Source organism: Ornithorhynchus anatinus, chromosome 14 (genome assembly GCF_004115215.2).
Source record: "Ornithorhynchus anatinus isolate Pmale09 chromosome 14, mOrnAna1.pri.v4, whole genome shotgun sequence".
NCBI classification, from domain to species: Eukaryota; Metazoa; Chordata; class Mammalia; order Monotremata; family Ornithorhynchidae; genus Ornithorhynchus; species Ornithorhynchus anatinus.
In genome coordinates this window covers 44,536,431-44,563,486 of record NC_041741.1, presented here as the reverse complement: position 1 = coordinate 44,563,486, position 27,056 = coordinate 44,536,431, and the positions used below count along the sequence as shown (strand labels likewise).

Genomic DNA, 27,056 nt, shown 5'->3' with positions numbered 1-27,056 from the left:
GGGACACTCCCAGCCCTGGGGAACGCCGGGTGCGAGCATCCTTTGCAGGCCAAGGAAGGGGTTATTTGAAGCCTCCAGGGAGGGGCCGATTTCCTACCCGTCTATGTGTGAAGTGGGGGCGGGATTCAAAGGCCCTCTGGTGGGGTAGATCAAACAGTCGTCGGTCTTGAGGGGGCGGAGGAGGAGGAGGTGAGCGTGACCTGTTTGAGCGTCTGAGTGTCATGGGGCCTCCCCCCCCAAAAAAGAGAAAGGGGAGGGAGCCCTTCCTCCAGATGTAAGGGGAGCGGAGCTAAGGGTGGCTGGGTTTGCAGGGGAGGCAAGGGTTAATCTGGAGTTCTCATTTTCTCACCTGAGAGGTTTACCTCAGTCCTGGCTGCTCAATGAGCACTGAAGACAAGGAAGGGGACAACTTTGACGCTCGGAGGCCGGTGAGGGGGGAACCAGGGGAATCAGTCAATCATCCAATATTTAGTGAGCGCTTACTGTTTGCAGAATACTGTACTAAGTGCTTGGGAGAGTATAATATAAAAGTAAAACAGACACAGTCCCTGCCCACAGTGAGCTTACAGTCTTGAGGGAGAGACCGATATTAATATAAATAAATCAATTATGGGTATGTACTAAGTGCAGTGGGACTGGGAGCGGGGATGAATAAAGGGAGCAAGCCAGGGCGACGCAGAAGGGAGTGGAAGAAGAGGAAAAGAGGGCTTAGTCAGGGAAGGCCTCTTGGAGGAGATGGGCCTTCAATAAGGGTTTGAAGAGGGGGTGGGGAGGCGGGGGAGTAATTGTCTGCCTTCCCAGACTGAGCTTCCCCTTTTCCCTCTGCTCCCTTTGCTGCCTCTCTGCCCCCCCTTCCCTCCCCTCCCCTCAGCTAAGCCCCTTTTCCCCCCCTCCCCCCGCTCCTCCCCCTCTCCCTTCCCCTCCCCTCAGCACTGTGCTCATTTGTATATATTTTTATTACCCTATTTATTTTGTTAATGAGGTGTACATCCCCTTGATTCTATTTATTGCGATTAAGTTGTTCTTGTTTTTATCTGTCTGTCTCCCCCGATCAGACTGTAAGCCCGTCGATGGGCAGGGATGGTCTCTATCTGTTGCCGAATTGTACATTCCAAGCGCTTAGTACAGTGCTCTGCACATAGTAAGCGCTCAATAAATACTATTGAATGAATGGTATGAAGAGGGAGGGGGTCCAGGCCAGAGGCAGCGAAAGGCCAACTGCCTAGAGATTTAAAAACAGCTGTCCATCAGCCCGGACCCAGCTGGATAAATACAAAATAACCCACCAAGGCCCCAGAATCGTGGGAGCTAAACCACTTCTCTGGGGCTGGTAGGAGAGGACAGATACTCCACTTCACAGTCATTCATTCATTCATTCAATAGTATTTATGAGTCCTTACTATGTGCAGAGCACTGTACTAAGCGCTTGGAATGTACAAATAGGTAACAGTCCCTGCCCTTTGACAGGCTTACAGTCTAATCGGGGGAGACAGACAAAAACAATAGCAACAATAGCAATAAAGTCCAAATAAAGTCCCAGCCTAAGGGTCTCACCAGTGGTGGCTCAGCTGGTGACCAGCTGGGGTGTTTTTCTGCGTAGAACTCAGAGTCTTCTCATCCATAAAATGGGCAGAATAACCCAGAGCCTCCATGCCGTGAGAAGCAGTGGAAAGAGTGGAAAGAGCACAGGCCCGGAAGACAGTGGATCTGGGATCTAACCCCAGCTCTGCCACTTGTCTACTGTGTGACCTCGGGCAAGTCACTTAACTTCTCTCTGCCTCAGTTACTTTATCTGTAAAATAAGGATTAAATCCTTCCAATTAAGTCTGTAAACTGCATGTGAGAGAGGGACTGTATCCAACCTAATTAATTTCTATCTACCCCAGCTCTTAGAACACTGCTCGACACATAATAAGCATAAACACATACCATTAAAAATGATAATAATAATAACCCGTGCCTCTCTTGAGGAATAAAATAATGTGCTTGAAGAGTGCCTTAAGGGAGGCCTACAGAAATGCATCTTTAAGTTTTTTTTAAACAAATAGGGCCATCCAAGAAGTCTGCAGGTCAGATGATGCATCTGCTTAGACGAGCTGTGTGACAATCAGGGCCTAACTTTCTAATCCTGGCTCTGCCACTTAACTGCCCTATGTCTCAGTTTTCCCATCTGTAAAATGGGAATTCAATTTCTGTTCTCCTTCCTACTTTGACCGTGAGCCCCACGTGGGCCAGGGACTGTGTCTGACCTGATTATCTTCCATCAACCCCAGTGTTTAATACAGGGCTTGGCACATAATAAGCACTTTACGAGTACCCTTATTATCATGCCGTACCACTTCCTCTGGTCTCTAGAGGGGCAACCTGAAGTGCCAACCAAATTTGCCCTTGCCCAAGGTAGTAAACAAATGGGTGGGGCTAGAATTTTGGTTTGGAAACCCCTCCCTCCCTCCTTCCCACCACTTTACCTCCTCACCCAGCCCAGCCACCTCTTCCTCCACTTCCACTCCCCTCTCCTTAGCCAGAGTGGCCTGTGAAAGAATCTTGCCCCTCCCTTCCTGTTGGCCTTCTATCAACCTTCTGCATCTGAGCCATTCAAGACACGGGAGAAGGAATACACCGTGCCGGCCCGTGCTCCTTTTGCACCTGGGCCATGATCCAGCTGGGTTTTACTGATCGACGGGCACCATCCACCATAGCTCTAGACTGTAAGCTCGTTGTGGGCAGGGAATGTATCGATTTATTGCTATACTGTACTCTCCCTAGCGTTCAGGACAGTGTTCTGCGCACAGTGTGTTCAATGAATGAATGAATGAATGAATGAATGAATGAATGAGCCAGGCTCCCCCGCGTGGCCAACATGGGTGGTGAATTAATAGTAATATTATTTATCAAGTGCTTACTAAGTGCCAAGCACTGTTCTAAGCGATGGGGTAGATACAAGTTAATCAGGTTGGAAACAGTTCCCATCCTACCCGGAGCTCACACTCAATCCCCATTTTGCAGACGAGGGAACTGTGGCCCAGAGAAGCGATGTGACTTGCCAAAGGTCACACAGCAGACGTAGTAGAGCTAGGATTAGAACCTAGGTCCTTCTGACTCCCAGGCCCGTGCTCTATCCACTAAGCCACACTGCTTCTCACACATTAGTAGTAATGGTCCTTATCGGGCACCCACTGTGGTCAGTGCACTAAACTCTTGAGGAACAAGACAGAGAAGAGATATGATCCCCACCCGCAAGGAGTTGACACGCTAAGGGGAGAGGCGGATATCGAGTCTACCCTTTCTAGCTGGGACCCAGCAGGGACCCAGTTGTCCGGGAGCTCCGCTTTCTGGTCCGCTCCTCCCCTCCCCCAGTCCAAGTTCAGCACACCTAAATTGGCAGAGAGGAGGGACAGACGACGGAACTGATGCCGAACCCTGAAAAATACCCGAGATGGCTCTGAGAGGAAGCCTGGGCAGAGTGGATGCAAATCAGATGCAAACCCTCTATGTGCCTCTCACCAAATCTGATTGGATTCCATGAGTTAGAGAACCTTGCGTTAAACTCGGACTTTGCTCCTCTGGAAAGCCCAGAGCAGGAAAAGGGGGTGGACAGTGCTTATCATTACTATTAGTATTACTACTACTACTACTAATTCTGGTGGTGTTTATTAAGTGCTTACCATGGGTCAAATCCAATGCAGAGCAGACTGGATTTGCATCCCGGAACCAGTCCCTTTCCAACATGGGGTTCTGCTCTGTACAGTGGTCTGTCACTTAGCTGCTGTGTGACCTTGGGCAAGTTACTTAACTTCTCTCTGCCTCAGTTCCCTTCTCTGCAAAAGAGGGATTCAATCCTTGTTCTCCCTCCTACTCAGACTGTGAGCCCCATGTGGGATCTGATGATCTTTTATCTACCCCAGTAGTCAGTCCAACGCTTGGCATATAGTAAGTGCTTAACATATACCACTATCATCACGGTCTTGGCCCACCTTAGCCAGCAACGGGGAAAAATGAGAGTCAAAGGAGATCTGCTGCTTCTCAGAGCAGTGCTCTCTCCCCTGGACCCGAGTTCGGGCAGTCTTTATTCAACAAGACTTTAGTTCTTTTCCATGCCATGGAGGTCTGTCGTGGGGCATGAGTTCTTTGAGAACAAAGACTGTCTTCTCCCCGGGCCTCCCTGAAGGCTCTGACCCGGGCCTGCAGTGAGAGTGTAATTACTCCGGAGACTTGGCTCTCTTCACCTTGCTCTGCCGGGCTCCCAGAGTGACCCCCCCCAACTGGGTATGTCACATCCTTCCTCTCTCCCCTGCCATCGAGAAGGCACACCACATCTCCTTGGACTGGCAACTGATGATGGAGGGCTGCCCTGGCTGTGCTCAGGCCACTGGACCACATGCTCTGAAGAGGTGATGGGGAAGGCATCGTGTCTAGGGCACCTATGACCTCTCTCCCTAAGTGACCGCTAGGCCTGCCCTCCACCTTCCTCCATCCTGCTTGGCCTGGTCACCAACATGGCAGGCAAGGTCTGTTGGGTGATTCTAGGCTGGGGGCGGTGCTGGGCTGGACTGGACTGGGCTGGGGGCCGGCAATGGTGGGGGTGGAGGCAGAAGCGCCAGGTTTACGTGGGTCTGCGTTGCCTAGTGGATAGGGCACCGTCCAGGAAATCAGAAGGATCTGGGTTCTAGCCCCGGCTCTGTCACTTGTCTGCTGGGTGATCATGGCAAATCCCTTCACTTCTCTGGGCCTCAGTTCCCTCATCTGTAAAATGGGGATGACGACTGTGCGCCCTATGTGGGACTCGGACTGGGTCCAACCTGATTACCTTGTATCTATCCCAGCCTGGCACAAAGTAAGCGCTTAACAAATACCGTAACACAAAATAAAACGAACTCCTCCTCCTCCTTCCCCTCTGAGAGGCCAACGGGACGGGAGGCAGTGCTGGGTTGGACGGGGCAAGGACCAAGCACCTCCTCTGCTGCAGCTGTCTCCAGCCTGGAAGCTGCAGCACCCCTTTCCACCAGAGCCAAGCCGGGCTGAAACACCGTGATGCAGAGGAGAGTGGGGCCCATGCCACTTCCTGTGCTGGGGCCAGGGGAAGTGGGAAAGGCTGAGCGGCACGCGGGGCAGCAGTCACAGGGAGCCCTCTGCCCCAGGTGGAATGGATTAGGGATGAAGGAGGGGCACCCAGAAGGTGGAGGGTGAGCAGGCCCGAGGCCCTGCAGTCCCTCTCCCTGGAGCAGGTTTCTCCACACACCCGATCAGGAGAGACAACGGTTTATTTCCCATAAATACAGTCGCTCCGTCAGAGCTCGTTGCACCCTGCTGCTAGCCTGGCCCTTTCCAGGCTTTGCCCAAGAGCTATATACATGAGGCCCTGGTGTGGACCCTGGCCACCCAACGGAACCACAGTAAGAGTTGACACACAAGAAAGGAGAGATGGGGGGGGGAACAGTGGGGGAGAAGGGGTGTGCTCCCTCCCAGCATCTCCTGCTTCCCCCAGGGGCTCGTACTCCTTCCTCGGGCAGCACCCCTGGCTCCGGCCTGCGGTGGGCGGTGGGGCGCAGGGAGACAACAGGGAGCTGAGAGAAATGAGGGTCAGAGAGGACAGCTCTCCACCCCCAACCCCCCGGCCCCGGACGGGACAGACTCAGAAACAGAATGAAAGGAGTCAAACCCACACCAGAGAAGTGCAAAAAGGTGGGGGGTGGAGGCCACCCCCGCTTCAACCCGGTTCCGACACGGGAGGGGCCCGAGCCAGCCCTCTGGGCCACAGGGGGTGAGGCCCCCGCCCTCCCAAACTCCTGCAATCCCCCCGCCCCACCACCGCATTATGGCTAGTCCTTCATGTAAGGCATGAGAGAGGAGGGGCCCTGGCCTTCCCCTCCAAGGATTGCCACGGGGCCGTGACCCCCGGACAGATGGCCACAGACATTCTAGTCCGCACAGGAGCCTGGGGGTCGACGGGGGGTGGGCGGGCTGCCCCTCTCCCCTGCCCGTGCTGGCCCAGCCACTGACCCCTGCAAACCGAACCCCGGGTGGTCCCGCCCCAGGACCGAAGGGCTCAAAGCTTCTGCGATGGTGAAGGCTGGCAGCTGGGGGCGGGGCTGGTGGCCGGGGCCGGTCCCCGCCTCTCCCCGTTCCCGCCCAGCTTTAAAGAGGGAAGGGCAGTCGGTGGGGAGGCGGTGGGGCTCCCAACCCCCGGGCGGGGAAGGGCCGTGGGTCGGATCTTCCAGGCGCAGGGGTTGTGGGAGAGGGGGCTCCCTTCTGTTCAGAGCGTGGGGAGGGGTCCCCCAGCCGTCGCTCTGGCCCTCCCCCGCTGCTGGCTCTAGAGGCTGCCCCAGGATGCCGGGGGTGGGAACTGGTCCACGTCCCCCATCTCTGTGAAGGTCTCCTCCCCCATTGTGAAGATCAGCTTGTATCGGAGACGCACCTTCTCCTGCAGGATGGACAGACGGGGGAAGGTCACGTGGGGGAGGGAAGCAGTGGCCCTGCCCTCCCGGCCAACCCCCGCCCCCAGACCACCCCTCACCTTCTGAGGGTTGGCGAGCAGCAGGACCTGGGTGATGGCTGACGGGTGGACGATGGGATTGAAGGCCGGGAGCTCGGTGCCGGAAGGGGGCTGCAGCTTCACTCTCATCACCTGAAGCAGGGGGGATACAGGATGGGGGGGATGGCCTTGAGAGGATCCAGCCCCAGGTGGGCCGAGGACAGGCAGGTGTGCTGCGCTTTCCGACCCAGCTGCTCCCACCCTGTGCCCCCATGCCAGGCCACCTCGGGCAGGAGGCCTTCCTCTTCTGCCCCCTGCCTGAATCAATAAATCAATCGTATTTACTGAGAGCTTACTGCACGCAGAGCGCCGTAGTAAGCGCTTGATGGGGGGCTTGGTCTAGGCAGAATGTGGGTGCCTCGGCCCGGGCGGGATGTCTCCACCTCAGCATAACCGGATTAGCCGCCGGGTGATGAGAGAAACTTGTTTTGGGCTCAGCAGCCCCCTCCTTGCCCACCAAGTGGGCCCCCAGGGCAGCCGCCTGTCCGGTGCGGCCGAGCACGGGCCAGGCGACGTGTGGTACACGTAACTTCTAAGCCCCAGGCATCTGGTCTCTTTCCCTGAAAAGGCAGGCCGGGCTGAGACCCTTCATTCAATCCTTCATTAAATCGTATCTACAGAGCTCCTATTGAGTGCAGAGCACTGTACTAAGCACTTGGGAGACTACAATATAACAACAGACGGGCGGATCGGGCAGGCGGAGGCTGGGGAGGGGGATTTAACTGGGTTCAGCTTGGGGCAGCAGAGGGAGGCCTGGCCTAGCAGACATGCTCCCACCCCCTCGCCCCCCCCCCCCCCCCCCCGTCTAGCTAGCTCCATGCCCATCTGAAGGGGTGGGGGAGTGGCGTACCTTGGGGACTGCCGACTGAAAGACGATGTTCCTGATGGGCAGCGGCGCCGTGCTGAGCATGGACACGACCACCACCAACACGTCCGGCCGGGCGGGCAACGGATCCCGGGCAAAGTGGAAGAGGACCCGGAAGCCGTGCCGGTCGTAGACGGTGACGGGCAGGATGCTGCCTGGGTCGGGGGGTAGGAGGGGGCCCAGTTGGGGAGGACGGTGGGGAAGAAACCCAGGCTCAGAGGGGGGAGCTGCCACCCAAAACTTCAGAGGAGTTCCCAGGATGGCAGGAGGAGCGTCTGGGGACTGGAGACACACCTGCAACTGAGTGACCCTGGGCAGGTCACTTAACCTCTCTACCCCTCAGTTTGACAGTTTCCTCACCCGTAGAGTGGGGATTCAATACCTATTGTCCCTCCTCCTCAAACTGGGAGTTCCATGTGTGACGGGCTGTGTTTGACCTCAGACTCTTGGCTCTAGCCTAGTACAGTTTCTGTTTATGGCATTTATTAAATGCTTTCTGTGTGCCAGGCACCATACTAAGCACTGGGATACAAGATAATCAGGTTGGAGGCCGTCCCTTGCCCATATGGGGCTCACAGCTTTAATCCCCATTTTACAGAAACTAAGGCACAGAGAAGTGAAGTGAGTTCCCTAAGGTCACTCAGCAGACAAGTAGAAGAGCCAGGACTAGAGCCCAGGGCCTCTGATTCCCAGGCCTGTGCTCTTTCCACTAGGCCATGCAGCTTCTCAGTACAACGCTCGGCACACAGTAAGAGCATAACAGTTATGACAACTATCAGTGTCATATAGACGGCAGCCCCTCATGCCACGGAGAGAAGGACGAGAGGATTTGGGAATGCGGGTCCCTCAGCAGGAGCCTTCTGTCTTGGCCCAGAGGGACCAGGACTGCCGCTCCAATCCTGCACCCCTCCCCACCGCTCCTTGACCTGGCCCTCTCTTTTCCAGCAGCCCGCAGGTTCAGAAGAGGGGTTCCCGCCCAAAGCCTACAGAGTCCTCCCTTCCTCCCACTCCCACCTACTCACTGGGTTTGATGGACTCCAGGGGCACAGTGATGTCAGTCAGGGAGATCTCGGGAGGGGCGGTGGGCGGCGGGGGGGCCGGCTGGTCCGAGGCGATCGAGCCAGAAGATGCTCCGTGGAGCGGGGCAGGGGATCCCGAGCTGCTCTTGTTCTGCAGGTCCCGGAGGGTCAGTCGGGGCGGGGGCTGCTGCTTCTCCCTGGGTAAGGGGGGGGGGGTTGGGAGAGGTGGTGGGATCTCCCGGGGTCTCGCCCCAGCTCTGCCTGGTCCTCCTTGGGTGAGTCACCACCTCCCAGGTCTCAGTTTCCCCAGCTGGGCATCCCTCTCCCAACCCAGCTCACTGCCCCGGGAGAGAAGAGGGGTCTGAGCTGTGGCTGAAGTGGCTGAGCTGACCCTCGGGGGTCACAAGCACACATGCGTGCATGTGTGTGTGTGTGTGTGTGTGTGTATCGGGGGGCTCCGGCTCTCACCACCGCACTTGCTGGGCCTCGGGCGGCAGCGACTGCTGCAGCAACGTCTTCCCCAGCCGGTCCAGGTCGTCCATGCCGCTGGTGGCCAATGGGGAGCTCGGGCCTGGAGGCCCAGGGTCGACTCCGGGGGCTGTGATGGGGGGTTCAGCGCTGTCGGACGACTGCATGGGAGATCATCGGTGGCATTCAATGAGCGCTGATTGCGCACAGGGCACCGTACTGAGCACTTGGGAGACTACATTACGAGTCGGTAGATGCGATCCCTGCCCTCGAGGAGCTTACAGTCTGGCGGGGGAGATGGACGTTAAAATACAGAAGCATTAAAACAGAGAAGCGGCGTGACCTAGGGGAAAGAGCAAGGGCCTGGGAGTCAGAGGACCTGGGTCTGATCCCGGTTCTGCCTCCTCTGCTGTGTGACTTGGGCAAGTTGCTTCATTTCTCAGTGCCTCAGTTACCTCATCTGCAAAATGGGGATTCAATACCTGTTCTCCCTCCTACTTAGTCTGTGAACCTCAAGTGGGACCTGATGATCTATCTACACCAAAGCTTGGCACATAGTAAGTGCTTAATACCACAGTTACTGTTATTATTTCATAAATAAGTTCATTATAAGAAGTTACAGATGGGGGAAACAGATGAGGGGCCAGAGGCAGGAATGTGATCCAAATTCCGGGGTCTTCAACGCCCCTTTTCATCCTTGGGGGCCGGTAACCATCCTCTCCATCCTGGAAGAGCTACCAAATCTGGGAGCTCCGTTGGGGACCTGCCAGATTTGGTAGGTGGACCTTCCTCCTGGCACCCAGGAAGGAAGCTGTCCAGGTGACTCGTCCTTGTGATGGCTCCATGTGTGAGGACCCTGGTGGGGAATTGTGAAGGTTAGGGGGTCTGGCCCTGTCTCCCTGATCTTTTTTTTTTTTTGTGTATTTATTAAGTGCTTACTATATGTCAGGCACTGTACTGAAGTGCTAGGGTAGATAGAGGGTAATCAAGTTGGACACGGTCCCTGTCCCGCATGGGGCTTACAGTCTTAATCTCCCATTTGAATAATAATGTTGGTATTTGTTAAGTGCTTACTATGTGCAGAGCACTGTTCTAAGCGCTGGGGTAGATACAGGCCAATCAGGTTGTCCCACGTGGGGCTCACAGTCTTAATCCCCATTTTACAGATGAGGTAACTGAGGCACAGAGAAGTTAAGTGACCTGCTCACAGTCACACAGCTGACAAGTGGCAAAACTGGGGTTCGAACCCATCACCTCCGACTCCCAAGCCCGGGCTCTTTTCCACTGAGCCACGCTGCTTCTCTGCTTCCCTCATTTTACAGATGAGGTAACTGAAGTCACAGAGATGCGACTTGCCCGAGGTCACAAAAGCAGGCAAGAGGAAGAGCCTGGATTAGAACCTAGGTCCTCTGCCTCCCAGGCCCATATTTTTTCCACTAGGCCACACTGCTTCCCCAGTGTCTCTTCCTCAGTTGTCCTGGGATGCCCCCTTCCTTTCTCCTCTGGATGGGTAGGACTTCTGCCTGGGGCTGCATCCCAGAAGTGGCTACATTTCATCGGATCATAGCCCTCCCTCACTAGAGGGGCACAGGAGAGGGAAGAGGAAAAACTGGACACTGAAGATGGAGAGCTGCTGTTCAAGGTAAGGTTTCCTGAGGGAGGGAAAAGACCGGATCCCTCCGGACCAGCAGGCCCCCCCCCCCGCCCCACCAGATGTTGCCAGCCAGACACTGTATTTTCCCAAGCACTTAGTACAGTGCTCTGCCCACAGTAAGCGCTCAATAAATGACTGTCTGCAAGGGAGGACTCTGGGGAGGGGCAAAACTAAGAGCAGAAATGGTAAGCAGAATGGCCTAGTGGATGGAGCACAGGCCTGGGATTCAGAAGGACCTGGATTCTAATCCCAGCTCTGTGACCTTGGGCAAGTCACTTCACTTCTCTGGGCCTCAGTTCCCTCATCTGTAAAAAGGAAATTAAGACTGTGAGCCCCATGTGGGACAGGGACTGCATCCAACCTGATTACCCTGTATCTACCTCAATGCTTAGTACAGTGCCTGGCACGTAGTAAGCACTTAAAAAATGCAAAAAAAAAAGTTCAGGGAGACAGGGCCGGACCCTCTACCCTCACGGTCCCCCACCAGGGTCCTCTGGGGCCAGGACCCTGGGATTGTGGGGGAGTATCATCAAAAGGGAAAATCACCTGGATAGCTTCCTTCCTGGGTGCCAGTTTGGGGGGGTGGGGGCGGGGAAGGAACCATCAATCCCTAACAGGAGAGAGAGGATATGAAAGTCTGGGAGAGCCTTAGTTCTCCCTGGGAGTGAGGGACTGTGGGACACTGCGTGAGTGATGACGGGGCTGGAGAAGGCAGAAGTTAATGCTTTCACATTGGAAGCACAGTCCGGCCTTCGAATCTTGCAGAGTTTACAGTCTTCCCATGGAAAACACCCCCTCCTCCTCCTCATCCCCACCCCCCAGCATCTCCTGCTTTGTTCTGAGAGGTGGCTTCTCCTTCCTGGTTCTCTTTTGCTCAGGCCCCAACCAAGTGGGGAACGGTGGGGGAAGAGACAGAGCGGGAGACAAGCGCGGTGAGAGACGGCAAGGAGAGAGCCACGGCCAACCTGAACCGTTGCCTCAGTGTTTTCCAGAAACCCCCTTGCCTCCCTGCTCCCTCCTACCTGAAAACTGTTCCATCCGCCACCGTCGAGGGTTGGGGCCGAGAGGGGAGCTGGGTCGTTGAGGCCTGGAGGGGGGAAAAGGCCAGTTCTGAGAGAGGTGCCCGTCGGGGCCCTGCACCCGGCCGAGGGCTCTGCCAGGCACGCGAGAGGGCAGGAAGGAAGCTGGACTGGGGCCCTTCCCCGGGGGACCCTGTGGAACGGCTCGGTTCGGAGCAGGAAAAGGGGTGCTTCCGGGGGGGGGGGCATGAGTGAAGCAGCGAGGGGCCCCCCACAGTGAATCGGAGTAAGGGGGGTCGGGGCAGAGGAATAGAAACTAAGTGTCCCGATCCCCAGCTCACTGGGCCACACCACTTCCTCTCCCCTTATTGTGACCACTGGAAAGCAAAAGACGCTGCAGGAGCTGAGACTCGCTCTGCCTTTGCTGCTGAAGGTGGTGACTTCTCAGCTGGATTTTCGGAGCAGGGTGGGCAGGGGAGCCCGAAGGGGTTACAGGGGTGGTAGAGGCAGATGGGTCACCTCAAACCGGCCTGGTTGCTTCTCCAAACCACTTCTCAGGGTAGCATACACCAGGCCGGGAGCCAGGGCTGGGACGGGGAGCTGCAAGGGAGGCCCCTCCGAGTGAGGGTGGTCTGTAGACAGGACAGGCACGGCGCCCTGGCCTCGCTCCCTGCTGCCCAGCACCCGGGCTTCTGCCCCGGTGTCCCCGAAGCCCAGAAACCAGAAGGAAATCGGGAAGGCCGAAGGTTCTGCCGATGTAACGTTCAGATTACAAACTGGTCACGGACAGGAAATGCAACACAGTTCTCGCCTGCTGCTGGAGTGAGCCTGTTCCAGGCTATGCTGAAGCTGAGCTGGGGCTGCACCAGGCTGTGCTGAGGCTTTGCCAGGCTACACCGGAGCTGAGCTGGGCTGCACTGAGGCGCTGCTGAGCTTTGGCTCCCGGCCAGTGGGCCCCAGCAGACTGTTTTCCCTCGGTGAGACAGGTCCAGGCCAAGCCGCCTGAAGGTTACGTTATGGCTCCGACGTGGGCAGGCCTCTGGCTGGGTTCTCCTCCAGAAGCTGGGGTCATCAGGCCCACCCTGGCAGGCAGGGCGTGGCCCCCAAAGGCACAGCATATCCCCCCCGGCCCTCCCTTCGGTCACAGCCAGCGAGTAAGCGAGGCACCCAAATGGCTGGAAAGTACTTTGAGAGCCCCAGGAGACAGATGTGACCATCATGGGGTCTGCAGGCTGAGCGCTGACCTCCCCCGAGGCAGCGGAAGCCTCAATCATCCCACTCCCAGCCTCCTCTGGACCGTTACCTTGGGGATGGGTGCCCCAAGCTGCTGTCCCGGCCCAGGGCAGCCCCAGTCACCCGCCAGCCTCGCTGACCTCATCCTGCTCACCGGCTGGCCCGTTCCCTCATCCCACCTTTCCGGGCACCCACCCGGGAACCGAGTCTCCCGCCTGCGGCCACTCCCCGCCAGCCGCGGCTCACTCGCACACGGCTCTGGAGCCCGGGGCCAGGAAGCCGAGGAGGGCACGGGAGGATGTGAGCGGAACCGAAAGCAGAAGTGACCCCCGCCGCCAGCTCAGATTGCTACGCCGAGAACCTTCATTCCGAGCTGAGGTCCAGAAGTCCCAGACCAGAGGCCCCGGACCAGAGGCCCGGCCAAACCTCTTCCTCATCCACCCGCGGGGCTCCGCTTGGGCCCGGGAGGCGGGAGAGGCCTTTGGTGGGGGGAGGTGCTGAGGGGGATGACACGGACAGATGGACAAGGAGAGCAGGTGTCTCCGTTGGGATCACCGACCCATCTCACCTAGAGACATGAGCTCGTCGTCGAGCAGGGACAAGGAGCCGGGCAGTTCGTGGTGTCCCCCGGCCAGGTTGGGCAGCGCCGGGTAGGTGGGGGCCGTTGGGGGCGGGTCCAGGTCCAGTCCGGAGAGATCCAGGAGAGCGGAGGTGCTGCCTGACGAGTGGGCCGGGGCGGGTGGGGCGAGACAAGCAAGCGAGAGGCCCCGGTTCGGTTCTGAGGGGGCAGCCTGGCCCTCGACTCCGTGCTTGGCTCCCTCCCCCTCCTCCTCCACCACCCCAAATCTCAGGGGAAGAGGGGGTGTCCCTACCAGACCCCACCATCCTCCTGCAGCTCTGAGGCCTGAGGGCGGGGCCCAGCCAAACAGACCGTCCCCACCCCCGCCCCGTGCCCTTGCTCCCACGCGGCCCCTCCCATCTCACTCCCCCACCGGCTCCTCACCCCGCAGGGGCCCAGCCCCTGGCTCGCCATTGACCTCTTCGCCTCTCACCAGCTGCTTGTACAGGTTGATCACCTGGGTCAGGTTGTCGTTGGCCTGCAGGATCTCCGCTGGCAATTAAGTGGGAGGAGGGGGGGAGAACAGAGCATGAAGCCAGGGCCAAGGTGGGTGGAAGTGGACAGCCAGGGGCCAGCAGACTAGCCTGGCAATGCCCACCTTGTGACAATCATGGGTCAGATGGTGGGGGAGGGGCGTGCCAGCACCCGCCTTGCACCCGGTAAAGAGTGGCGGGAAGAGTCCAAGCTGGCCAAGCTTAATAATAATAATGATGATGGTATTTGTTAAGCGCTTACTATTTGCCGAACTCTGTTCTGAGCACTGGGGTAGATACAAGGTAATCAGGTTGTCCCATGAGGGGCTCACAGTCTTAATCCCCATTTTACAGATGCGGGAACTGGGGCACAGAGAAGTGAAGTCACTTGCTCAAAGTCACACAGCTAACAAGTGGCGGGGTTGGGATTAGAACCCATGTCGTTTGACTCCTAAGCCCAGGCTCCTTCCGGTAAACCACGCTGCTTCTTCTCCTGAGGCCGCTCTCCCTCCTGTCCCAGCCCATCGCTCCGCCCCTCCCCGCCATGATGGCAGCCCACTCCCCCGACCCCGCCGGGGCCGAGGCTCACCCAAGGCCTCGTCGTTGTCTTCGGTGTCGCTGGCCAGGCGGAAGAGCATGGGCCGCAGCCGCTCGCAGCGCTGGAACAGCTCCTGCCATGGAGACACGCGGACTGGGCAGCTGGCCTGGGTGAGGTGGAGTGGGCCCCGGGGGAGGAGGGATGTGGGGGGGGGGGCTCACCTTCATGAGCTCCTCATTGCCGTCAGAGGTGCCCCCGTTGCTATAGCTGGTCACCATCTCCGTCAGCAGCTTCACGTTATTGTTCACCTCCTCGATGGCGTTCACCCGCTTGGAAATCTTCTCCATCCGCTTCTGGTCCTGCAGAGGATGGGGGATGGGGAAGGGGCTGGACACAGTCCCCCCGACCCCCGACAAGGAGGAGCAGGCCCAGCACCTCCGCACCCCACTTGGAGAGGCCTGGGGTGGGGCCACCCGTTAGCATGACCCCGAGAGATTTCTGACCCGGATTTCCCAGCCAGCCCTCCCCTCGCTCCACTCACCCCGGCCCCTCCCTCAGCCAGTCCTCCCTCCAGCCCCCGTTTCGTTTCAGCTCTGGGTTCACAGAGGGAGCTCTGCGCCCCAGAGGAGGCCTTCCTTCCCACCCATATCTCCACGGGTGTGGTCACCTCTTGAACCATCTCCTTGATGAGCTTGTTGGCAGCCCGGAGGTCCTCGGGATGGCTGCTCTTCAGGAGGCGGGCCAGCATCTGGGGGGTGGGGTGGGGAAGGCTCAGGGGAGGTCGGGAGGTCCCGAAGGGAGGAAAGTCCCCCTCCCTTAGGAGGGAAGGACAGTCATGGCAGGGGATGGGCTGCCCCAGCACCCCTAATCTCTGGGCCTAGAGGCAATGCCTTTCCCCAGCCTTGCCGGGGGCAAGGGTAACGGGGGGAGAAGATGTGGCAAGAACCGCCCCTCCTCAAAGATCCGATGGCTCCCTCTACATCCCACAACTGACCACTAGCTTGGAGGCTCTCTACCAACCGGCCCCTTCCCTCTCCGCTCCATTCTCCTGCTACATCCCAGCTTGTACCCTCCGCTCCCGCCCAGCTCAGCTCCTGGCTGCACCTCACTCTCGACTTACCCGCACATCCTTGTGCCCCTGCCCTCACCCCGACCCGGGACTCCCCCAACCCCAATCTGCTAAAACCCAGCTCTGCACATCTTCAAAACCTCCAGGTAAATCACCGTCTCTAGGAGGCTTTTCCCCATTAACCCTCTCCCAGTCCCACTTCCCTGGTTGACCAAGATCACCCCTTCTGCCCACTCTTGACACAGCGAAGATCCCTTTGTTTGTCTAAGCCACGGACTTGTGTGATTTTTTGGGGCTTCCTTTTGCTGGGACCACTTGGGTCTTTGTTGATAATAATAAAACAATAATAGCACTAAATACTAAGTACCGGGGAGAATGCGATATTATATCATTAGGTCAGATACACTACCTGTCCCACACGACGCTCACAGCCTAACAGGAGGGAGAACTAGTATTGAATCCATTCTGCAGATGAAGAGGGTGAGGCCCGAGAAGTTCAGTGACTTGCCCAAGGTCACAAAGCAGGCACGGGGCAGAACCGGCACTAGAACCGAAGTCCTCTAAATCAAAGGCCGGTGCCCTTACCTTGGCAACACGCTGCTTTGTCTTTGTTGTTTACTTTCGTTCCAGTCTGTGCCAGGCAGTCTCCCTGATTAGACTGTACGTTCCTTGAGGGTGGGAATGTGGCCATTTTTACCCCAGGACCGAACAGAATGCTCTGTCCCCACTCAGTCACAGCTGCTCCTGGCCTGTCATCCCCTCACCTTGGACTTCTCCTCGTCATCGAAGATGATGTTCTTGGGACGCGGTGGGGGAGGAGAGAAGGGGACGCCATCGGGCAGCTTGGGGTCGCTCTTCACGATTCCTGAAATGGAAGGGACGGAAAGGAAAGGACAGGCTGCCATCAGTGGGGTCCTGGCCGGGAGGGAGGAGGGAAGGAGGAGGGCGGGAGGAGGGCAGGCCTGTCTCCCGTCCGGCAAACCTGGCCCCTTGCTGAGCGGCTGGAAGCGCTCGGACCTGGGGATTTCCACTCAATTTGGTGGCCCTCACTTCCACCCCCTATATTTCACGATTCCCAAGCTGGGCCAGTCCAAGGCCATCACGTGGGTCAGAGCCCATTGGGCTTGCAGGGATGATGAGAGGGGCTGGGGGCCCCCTATTCCACCCACCCATGGCCAGGTGAATAGCTCACCTTGCTTCTTCAGCATCTGGTAGGCCTCGGCAATCTTCACCTCCGCGGGCAGCCCCAGCGTCCAGCCATAGAGCAGCTCCAGAACCTTGGTCTTCACCTTCTCGGGAGTCCGACTCCCCAGGTACTGGGCCGCGGGACCGGGGTGGCGTGGGGGTAGGGAAAAGAGGAAGAACTGGGACCTCAGCCCCACCAAGCCTCTTCCCCCATACCCTAAATAAGAATGACGATGATGCATTTACTAAGGGCTAACCACATGCCAAGCACTGTGCGAAGCCCTGCCGTGGAGATGATACAATCAGCTCGGGTGCAGTCCCTGTCCTATGTGGGGTTCCCACTCTTAGGGGAAGGGAGGACGGGTGTCATGACTCCATTTTAGAGATGAGGAAACTGCTCGTTGGGGGCAGAGAATGTGTCCGATTGTTTTCTCCAAGCACTTAGTACAGTGCTCTGCATACAGTAACACAATAAATACGGCTGGCTGAGGGCCAGAAGAGTTATGCACCCAGGGTCACGCAGCAGGCAAGCAAGCCACGAAGCCAGGACAGGATCTCTCCTGGCTCCCACCCGCCTCTGTGATCTTTCTGCTGGGTTACACTGCCTTCCCATGGACCGCGTGGCTCGTCATCGGCGTTGTGGGAGGAGACACAGGGAGGATCACGCGGAGGGAGTGGGGCTAGGGGAGCCGTGAGCGGGTGCCCAGGGGTGAGCCCCATCGTTCCCACCCTGGGCCTCCCCGTGGTCAGCTTGCTCATCCAGGGTAAAAGAGGGCTGGGGGAAGGGAAAGGCACAGCTGCCCATGGCCTACTCTCTGAAAAACCTGGATGGGGATAGGAGGAGGAGAGGAAGAAGGGGACAGTTGAGGGGACTCGGTTTGAATGTGGGGATGGGATAGAGCGTGGCCTGCCCCCCCCGGGGGTGGTACCCACCTTGGGGGACACCACCTTAATAAGCTCGTTGAGGAAGCGGAACTTGCCCACTTCATCATGGAAGCGCTTCCCGCAGTTCTTCATGCAGGTCTCCAACACCTGTGCGGGGCGGCAGCAAGAGGCAAGAGACCTGTGTCAGCCCACCCGGTCGGGTCAGTGGAATAGCCCCTCCCCCAAGGTGGAGAGGAGTCTTGGTCTCTCTGGGGCCCAGTCAGACGGCACACGCTCCACGGACGCCCCTCAGCCAAAGATCCCCTCTCCCCCACCCCCAGCCGACTCCTTCGGGGCTGAAGGAAGACCCTCATCCCTCCTCCTCCCCCCCCCGGGCTGAGCCCTGAGCTGACCCTGCGAGGTAGTGGGTGGCCCTGCGGGTCTCCCCCACCTAGGCCAGGCATTCCCAGGACTTGGGACCCACAGGTCCGGTCCCCTCTCTGTATCTCCCTCCTCTGTGGGTCAGCGAACCAGGCAGGGCCCGCGGCCAGTCCCGGCTTCACTCGTGCACCCCAGCCCCCGCCCCACTCACCGTCAAGGCCTGCAGAGCTTCCCATTCTTGCGGAGACTGAATTTTGTGGGCTAACAGCCGGGTTGCCAGGGGTGGCCTGGGGGGGTGGCGAAGATGACAGGGGTGGGCCTGGGAGACAGAGACAGGCCCAGGCCCAAAGAGAGACCTCCTGGTCCCTCAAGTCCTCCCACAGTACCCTTGCGGCAGGGGCCCCTCCTGGAATATCAGTGGCTTCCATGCAGGGATACAGTGCAGGAGGACTCGTGCGGGGGTCGCCACAGTTCTGGGGGGTGGGGAGAGAGAGAAAGGGGGTGTGTGTGTGTATAGGGGGGCATCTGGAGCAGGGAGTCGGGTGGGAGGGATGGCAGGAAGGAGCCCGAGAGGGCAAGACTTACCCCTCTAACTCCTTGTTGAGCTGCTCGCAGAAAGCATCAACACTGTCCCAGTCCACCTCCTTGTTGAGGGGGTTCGTGGCTCTATCTGTGGGAGGGGCGGGGTAAGTAATGCAGGGGTGGACTCCTCCCCAGGTCCACAGGGTGAGGGAGAAGCAGAAGGGCCCCAGGACACCTGGGAGCCGGGCCCAGACTCTGAGACTGTAGATCTTCGGCTCCTTGAAGGCAGGGGTTGTGTCTACTCACTCTAGTGTACCCTCCCAAGCTCCGCGCACAGTGTGCACACGCTAAATACTAAGGACTGACCGACTGACACCAAAATACTGGAAGGATGGGTGGGGTAGGGAGGGGTGGTGGGAGAGGCACTGGATCACCCATCAATGGTCAGCATGCCCACCTCCAGCCCCGCGCTCACCCAACTCCTCCCCACACCTTCCCCACAGGGAGCCCCGGGCCCGGAGCAAAGCTAAAGCAGGTTTCAGTGGTAGGCAATTTTTAGTGGGAAAGTTTACCTCCAGATTTCACTAAAATAGTAATATTTGATGACTGTGGTACTTGATAAGCTCTTACTATCTGCCAGGCACTGAATTAAGCACTGGGGTGGATACAGGCAAATCGGGTTGGACGTGGTCCATGTGCCACCCTGGGCTCACAGTGTCTATCCCCGTTTTACAGATGAGGTAACTGAGGCCCAGAGACGTGAAGTGACTTGCTCAAGGTCACCCAGCCGACAAGCGGTGGACCCCGGATTAGATCCCAGGTCCTTCTGACTCCCAGACCCATGCTCTATCCCCTAGGCCACACTCCTTCTCTGAAAGGATTTGGGAATCCTTGCCTCAGCACTCTGCAGAGGGGCCAGGAAACCACACCAAGAACCGGAGCCTTACACGGCTCCCCTTCTCCCCATCCCGAAGTGGGCCGGGCTCTCACCAACCTCCCGTTAGCCAGCGGGGCAAGGGTCCTCCCGCCCCGCCCCTGGCCCAGGTGGCTAGATCCTGGACGGGGTGGAAGAGGCTCGCTGGGACCAGGCAGTGCGGCTCTGGCACCGGACCCTTCTTTTCCGTCAGCGGCTACAGACCACAGAACGCTGTGTGAACCGGCCATCTTCGGGCTGACCACCGGCCATCTTCGGGCTGACCGGGAGTGGGCCAAAGGCTGTTCTCCTCCCGCCCACCCCAGACTTGCTGTTCTGTGGTCCTGCGGCCCAACCAGATCCCCGACCCTCGTTCCTGGGATGGAGACGACGGGCCGGCCCTGACCCGCTGCTCTCGGGCACAGCCCCTTCCCTCCCACTTCCCCAGCTCAAGAGGGAGCCTTTGGCTCGCCGGGACCCAGTGCCAACCCGGCCTTTCAGGTTGAACGGGCCCCGCCCTTAGGACAGCAGGGGGACGCCCCGGAAGCGGGAGACTGAGTGGAGAGCCGTTTCCGAGGGAGGTGGGGAGGGGGGTGAGCAGGAATCTCCCATTTCAGATGGGGAAACCTAGGGCCAGAGTGCAGGAAAGAATCAGCTGAGCTCAGCATCGGAGAATGTAAGAGGAGTTGTGGTCATTCCCACTCTAGCAGACACCCGCTGGCCCCAGCTTCAAGGGCCCCACCTCCTCCAGGAAGCCTTCCCCGGCTAATCGCTCATATCCCCAACCTATTTCTCCCTCTACTGCCGCTTGGGCACTTCTGCATCACCTAAGCACTTGAGGATTCACCCGCCCCTCCTCTCGCGGCACTTATATACACGCACGTAAGCAACTCTGTTGCTTCCCCTTGTTGTAATTTGCTTTAATGTTCGTCTCCCCGGCTCAGTGGTAGTTTCCTTGAAGGCAAAGATAGTATCTATTATTGTACTGTCCCAAGTGCTTAGGGCAGTGTTCTGCTCACAGTAAGTGCTCAATAGGTAGCACTGAGAGATGAAAGGAGACAAAAACGAGCAGTCACTGTGCCGCACTCGACGGGGGGGAAAGAGATGAGATGCTGGCATCAAAGCCGAGGGACACCGGCTTTGTCTCCAAGGCAAGGACAGCAAGAGGACAGAAGGCTCTGTGGCTCAGAAGGCAGAGAATAATAATAATAATAATGATGATGGTACTTGTTAAGCGCTTTCTGTGTGTCAAGCACTGTTCTAAGCACTGGCGGGGGGAGGAATACAAGGTAATCAGGTTGTCCCACGTGATAATAATAATAATAATGTTGGTATTTGTTAAGCGCTTACTATGTGCCGAGCACTGTTCTAAGCGCTGGGGTAGACATAGGGGAATCAGGTTGTCCCACATGGGGCTCACAGTCTTAATCCCCATTTTACAGATGAGGGAACTGAGGCACAGAGAAGTTAAGTGACTTGCCCACAGTCACACAGCCAACAAGTGGCAGAGCTGGGATTCGAACTCATGAGCCCTGACTCCAAAGCCCGTGCTCTTTCCACTGAGCCACGCTGCTTCTCCACGTGGGGCTCACAGTCTTAATCCTCATTTTACAGATGAGGCAACTGAGGCACAGAGAAGTGAAGTGACTTGTCCAAAGCCAGACAGCTGACAAGTGGCGGAGCCAGGATTATAGAGAACAGAGAAGCAGTGGAAAGGGAAAGGATCTGGGAGTCAGAAGACCTAGATTCTAATTCTGACTGCTAGCATTGTACTTACACTGTATCGATGGTGTACTCTCCCAGGCACTCAGTATAGTGCTCTGCACCCAGTAAGCACTCAAAAATCCGACGGATTGCCACATAATTACTATTAAGTTATTTGATAAGTGTTTACTCTGCGCCAAGCACTGTACCAAGTGCTGGGGTACACACAGGATATTCAGATTGAACACAGTCCCTGTCCCAAATGGGGCTCACAGCCTGAGTAGGAAGGAGTAGGATTTGATCCCCATTTCAGAGTCGAGGAAACTGAGGCCCAGAGCGGTTAAGTGACTTGCCCAAGGTCAGACAGCAGGTATGGGACAGAACGGGCCTTAGAACGCAGGTCCTCTGACTCCCAGGCCCACGCGCTTTCCACCAGGCCACGCTGCTTCCCGCCACTTGCCTGCCGGGTGACTTAGGGCAAGTCATTTCACTGTGTCTGTCATACGGGGATTTCATAACGGTTCTTTCTGACACCTAAACCAGAGTGGAGCCTTACGTGGGTCAGGGACAGTGTTCAATCTGATCATCCTGTCACCATCCCGGTGCTTAGTACAGTTCTTGACACCGACTGAGTGCTAAACAGATACCACAGCGATTGTTACTATTCGAATTCTGACCATCCCGTCCCGGTCCCACGAGAGTTCCTGCCTCCGGAACGGCCACGTCTGCTGCACAGTGCCGGGTCACCTTCCCCAGAGGGAGCAGGAACCTGTTTACTGATTCATCGTTGCCGGCTTCCAGTGAGGGCTCCGGAGGGCTTTCCGGATCACTCAGCCCTCTTCCCACATCCCAGAAAGGGAGGAAGCCCCGCGCCAGCTAGGTGCCAGCCAGGGAAACTGAGGCACCGTGGCATCGACTCGGCACAGATGATTCAGGGCCCAACCCCGAAACCTCGGCTTCTCGGCAGGAGTCCACGCCTCGAAGGAGATCTGACCCCTTGGCAAACCTCAGGCTGGGGCCTGTTCCCTATCGATTCTGAAGCCGTTGCCCAACCGGGCCCTGGCGACAGAGCCGAACCCCACGCCCTGTGTTCCCAGAGGATGTCGGGGTCTGAAAGAAAAGGTTTTTCTGGGGTTTTTTTTTTTGGTATCTGTTAAGCTCCGGGGTAGATCCAAGTTCATCAGGTTGGACACAGCCCGTCCCACATGGGACTCACAGTCTTAGTCCCCTTTTTACAGATGAGGTCACGGAGGAAGGAGAAGTGCAGTGACTTCCCCAGGGTCACCAGCGGTGGGGCTGGGATTAGAACCCAAGTCCTTTAACTTCTGAGTCCGGCTCTATCCACGCTGTTCCTTAGCCTTTGAGAGCTGGCTGAGTGAGTAGTGGTCCCCGGCGATTCTGGGTCACGGGGGGGACTGGGCCATCCCGGGGTTGGTCCAGGGAACGAACCACTTGGGCCTTTGGGGCTGGGGCCAGTTTGGACACCAACCCGAGCCCACGGGATACGGCGGAAACGGACGGGAACCGGGGCCAGAATGCTGCGGGATCTCCACCCCGCTCACCGCGGCCGGCTCCTTTCCAGGCCGCCCACCTCGGGGACGCAGTCTCCGGACTCCTCTTTCATCCTGGGGGAGGGGAGCGGGGTGGATCCGGGGACCGAGGGGACCGTGACAGACCCTCTCGTCGTCCTCCGTGCTGGATCGACTGCCGCGACTGGGGATGTCGGGGAGGCCCCGAGGATCGGCACTGAAGCGGGGGAGAGAAAGCGGAGCAGCAACTCCCCGGCAGGCACTTGGCCGCTTAACACGCTTTCTCTGACAGATGATGATGTCCCTTCGGGCCACCGTCACCCAGATCTTCGCAGCTCCGCCCAGGTCCCCTCCGTCCCCGCCGGCCGCTCCCTCTGCGTTTTCGGCAGGGGAGGAGGAGGCGCGGTGGGGGATCCCTGGGCAGGGACCGGACCAGAGGACCCCAGAGGACCCCAGCGGCCTGGAACGTTTGCGGGCCCAGGCCGGGAGTCACTAGCATCTATCGAGCGCTTCTTCTGCGGAGTACTGTACTGAGCATCTGGGAGAGTTCCCAAAGGGGGCACTGGACCTGGAGGAAACCCTGACCTTCATGTCACCCCCCTCTTTATCAATCAAAAACTCATTATTGGCTTTAAAGCCGTCCATCACCTTGCCCCCTCCTACCTCACCGCGCTTCTCTCCTAGCTGGCACACTCCGCTCCTCTGGTGCCGCGAACCTTCTCCCTGGGCCTCCATCTCGCCTGTCTCCGACCCCCGGCCCACGTCCAGCCCGGAACGCCCTCCCTCCCCAAACCCGCCAGACAATGACTCTCCCCCCTTCTCCAAAGCCTTACTGAAGGCCCACCTCCTCCCAAAAGCCCTCCCAGACTAACCCCCACTTTTCCCATCTCCCACTCTCTTCTGCGTCACCCTGACTCGCACCCTTTGTTCTTCTCCCCCATTTAGCCTGCGAGCCCGTCATTGGGCAGGGATGGTCTCTATCTGTTGCCAAATTGTACATTCCAAGTGCTTAGTACACTGCTCTGCACACAGCGCTCAATATGAATGAATTAGCACAGTGCTCTGTGCAGAGTAAGCGCTTAACAAATATGATTGAATGAATGAATGCCCTGAGGGTGGGGAGAATTGTCCAGAGGGGAGATAGGGGCAAGTTTGGGAGCACAGACAAGCAGCGTGGCATGGTGGGAAAAGCCTGGGCTTGGGAGTCAGAAGTCATGGGTTCTAATCCCACCTCCGCCACCTGTCAGCAGTGTGACCTTGGGCAAGCCACTTCACTTCTCTGTGCCTCAGTTTCCTGACCTGTAAAATGGAGATGGAGACTGTGAGCCCCATGTGGGACAGCCTGATTACCTTGTACCTCCCCCAGCGCTTAGAACAATTCTTGGCTCATAGTAAGTGCTCAAATATCATTATTATTATTATTATTACCCCAACACTTAAAACGGTGCTTGGCCCATAGTAAGCACTTAAATACCAACATCATTATTACCCCAACACTTAGAACAGTGCTTGGCCCATAGTAAGCACTTAACAGATACCAACATTATTATTACCCCAGTGGTTAGACCAGTGCTTGGCCCATAGTGAGCGCTTAACAAATACCAACATTATCATTACTCTCATTACTCCCAGCACTTAGACCAGTACTTGGCCCCCAGCCCTTAGACCAGTACTTGGCCCATAGTGAGCGCTTAACAACTACCAACATTATTATTACCCCAGCTCTTAGACCAGCGCTTGGCCCAGAGTAAGCACTTAAACACCAATATCATTATAATCACCCCACCGTTTTGACCAGTGCTTGGCCCACAGTGAGCGCTTAACAAATACCAACATTATTATTACCCCAGCTCTTAGACCAGCGCTTGGCCCAGAGTAAGCACTTAACAAACACCAACATCATTATAATCACCCCAGAGCTTAGACCAGTGCTTGGCCCATAGTGAGTGCTAAACAAATACCAACATTATCATCATTACTCTCATTACCCCCAGCGCTTAGACCAGTGCTTGGCCCATAGTAAGCACTTAACAAACACCAATATCATTATTATTATCTCCCCAGCGCTTAGACCAGTGTTTGGCCCATACTAAGCACTTAACAAATACCAATATTATCATCACCCCAGCGCTTAGACCAGTGCTTGGCCCATAGTGAGCGCTTAAAAAATACCAACATTATCATTACTCTCATTATCCCCAGCACTTAGACCAGCGCTTGGCCCATAGTAAGCACTTAAATACCAGTATCATTATTATCATCACCCCAGCGCTTAGACCAGTGTTTGGCCCCTAGTGAGCAGCGTGGCTCAGTGGAAAGAGCCCGGGCATGGGAGTCAGAGGTCATGAGTTCGAATCCCAGCTCTGCCTCTTGTCAGCTGTGTGACTGTGGGCAAGTCACTTCACTTCTCTGGGCCTCAGTTCCCTCCTCTGTCAAAAGGGGATGAAGACCGTGAGCCTCACGTGGGACCACCTGATGACCCTGGATCTCCCCCAGCGCTTAGAACGGTGCTCTGCACAGGGTAAGCGCTTAACAAACCCCAACTTCACTTCTCGGGGCCTCAGTACCCTCATCTGTAAAATGGGGGGGGTGAAGACTGGGTGCCTCCCGTGGGACCACCTGAGGACCCTGTCTCTCCCCCAGCGCTTAGAACAGTGCTCGACACATAGTAAGCGCTTAACGAATACCCACATTATTATTAGTGAGCGCTTAACCAACACCAATATCATTATTATTATCACTCCAGGGCTTAGACCAGCGCTTGGCCCATAGTAAGCGCTTAACAAATACCCACATTATTATTAGTGAGCGCTTAACCAACACCAATATCATTATTATTATCACCCCAGGGCTTAGACCAGCGCTTGGCCCATAGTAAGCGCTTAACAAATACCCACATTATTATTAGTGAGCGCTTAACCAACACCAATATCATTATTATTATCACCCCAGGGCTTAGACCAGCGCTTGGCCCATAGTAAGCGCTTAACAAATACCCACATTATTATTAGTGAGCGCTTGACCAACACCAATATCATTATTATTATCACCCCAGGGCTTAGACCAGCGCTTGGCCCATAGTAAGCGCTTAACAAATACCCACATTATTATTATTAGTGAGCGCTTAACCAACACCAATATCATTATTATTATCACCCCAACGCTTGGCCCACAGTAAGCGCTTAACCAACACCAATATCATTATTATCATCACCCCCAGCGGTTAGCCCAGCGCTTGGCCCACAGTGAGCGCTTAATAAATAGGATGATGCTGGGGGGGTGGGGGGTTCCGCGGTGGCCCCCCGGGTTCCGGTTCCGGTCCGGTCCTCGCTCCCCTCCCCCCTCCCGGACACTCACTGATTCGCGACTCCAAGCTCTCCGGCTCCATCTCGGACTCCATCGACCCCCGGCGCCCAACTCTCGCGAGATTTCCCCCCTCCCCCCCCCCCCCGCCCATCAAGAGGGCAACGTCCACCTCCCGCCGCGGCCGCCCGACTCCATGCCCCGGCCTAGAGCGTCGCAGAAGCGACCATAGAGATGGCCCTGGAGCCGCCTAGAGCGGCCCCCCTCCGTGCTCTTCCCCGCCTAAGAGGGCGGAAAGGAGACGAGGCCCGAGGGCCACGGGAGGGGCGGGGAGGGCGGGACGGCGGGGAGGGCGGGAGGGGACCTCCCACCCACCCCAGAGGCCCCGGGGCAGCCAACGACGCCGCGGGAGCCGCTGCCGGAAGTGCGGCCCGCTCCTAACGGCCATCTTGATGGGGGCCTGAAGGTCACTTCCGGAGACAGGAGTGTCCCCTTTTTTGGTGGAGGAAAGATAATAATGATGGTATTTGTTAAGCGCTTACTATGTGCAGAGCACTGTTCTAAGCGCTGGGGGAGACAGAGGGGAATCAGGTTGTCCCACGTGGGGCTCACCGTCTTCATCCCCATTTTACAGATGAGGTCACTGAGGCCCAGAGAAGTGAAGTGACTTGCCCACAGTCACACAGCTGACGAGTGGCAGAGCTGGGATTCGAACTCATAATAATAATGTTGGTATTTGTTAAGCACTTACTATGCGCAGAACACCGATCTAAGCGCTGGGGGAGATCCAGGGTCATCAGGTGGCCCCACGTGAGGCTCCCAGTCTTCACCCCCATTTGACAGATGAGGGAACTGAGGCCCAGAGAAGTGAAGTTGGGGTTCGTTAACCGCTTACCATGTGCAGAGCACCGTTCTAAGCGCTGGGGGAGATAATGGGGTCATCAGGTTGTCCCAAGTGAGGCTCACAATCTTCATCCCCATTTTACAGCTGAGATAACTGAGGCCCAGAGAAGGGAAGTTCATATTTGTTAAGCACTTACTATAATAATGTTGGTATTTGTTAAGCGCTTACTCTGTGCGGAGCACTTTTCTAAGCACTGGGGTAGATACAGGGTCATCAGGTTGTCCCACTTGAGGCTCACAGTCTTCATCCCCATTTTACAGAT

At 57.1% G+C, this 27,056-nt stretch overlaps 1 protein-coding gene across 1 annotated transcript; it reads right to left on the bottom strand.

Annotated features, from left to right (window-relative positions):
- Window positions 1-5,243: 5,243 nt before the first annotated feature.
- On the bottom strand, window positions 5,244-26,034 carry GGA1 (golgi associated, gamma adaptin ear containing, ARF binding protein 1). The gene is made up of 17 exons (XM_029079292.1): window positions 25,945-26,034; window positions 18,505-18,589; window positions 18,131-18,206; window positions 17,608-17,706; window positions 16,682-16,805; window positions 16,254-16,354; window positions 15,088-15,168; window positions 14,642-14,779; window positions 14,472-14,553; window positions 13,794-13,901; window positions 13,359-13,508; window positions 11,561-11,625; window positions 8,885-9,045; window positions 8,420-8,613; window positions 7,383-7,552; window positions 6,515-6,625; window positions 5,244-6,421 (listed from the first exon to the last, which is right to left on the bottom strand). The coding sequence occupies exons 1-17, from the start codon at window positions 25,985-25,987 to the stop codon at window positions 6,311-6,313; spliced, it is 1,899 nt and encodes a 632-aa protein (XP_028935125.1). The 5' UTR covers window positions 25,988-26,034; the 3' UTR covers window positions 5,244-6,310.
- Window positions 26,035-27,056: the final 1,022 nt, after the last annotated feature.

Bases quoted from the DNA above. Each gene is read 5' to 3' on its own strand.
- GGA1 (XM_029079292.1), bottom strand. From the start codon at position 25,987: ATGGAGTCCGAGATGGAGCCGGAGAGCTTGGAGTCGCGAATCA. The intron at 17,707-18,130 runs GTGAGTGGGGCG...CGCCCCGCACAG, and splicing joins AAGCTCTGCAGGCCTTGACG to GTGTTGGAGACCTGCATGAA. The intron at 8,614-8,884 runs GTGAGAGCCGGA...CCCCTTACCCAG, and splicing joins GAGGCCCAGCAAGTGCGGTG to GGAGAAGCAGCAGCCCCCGC.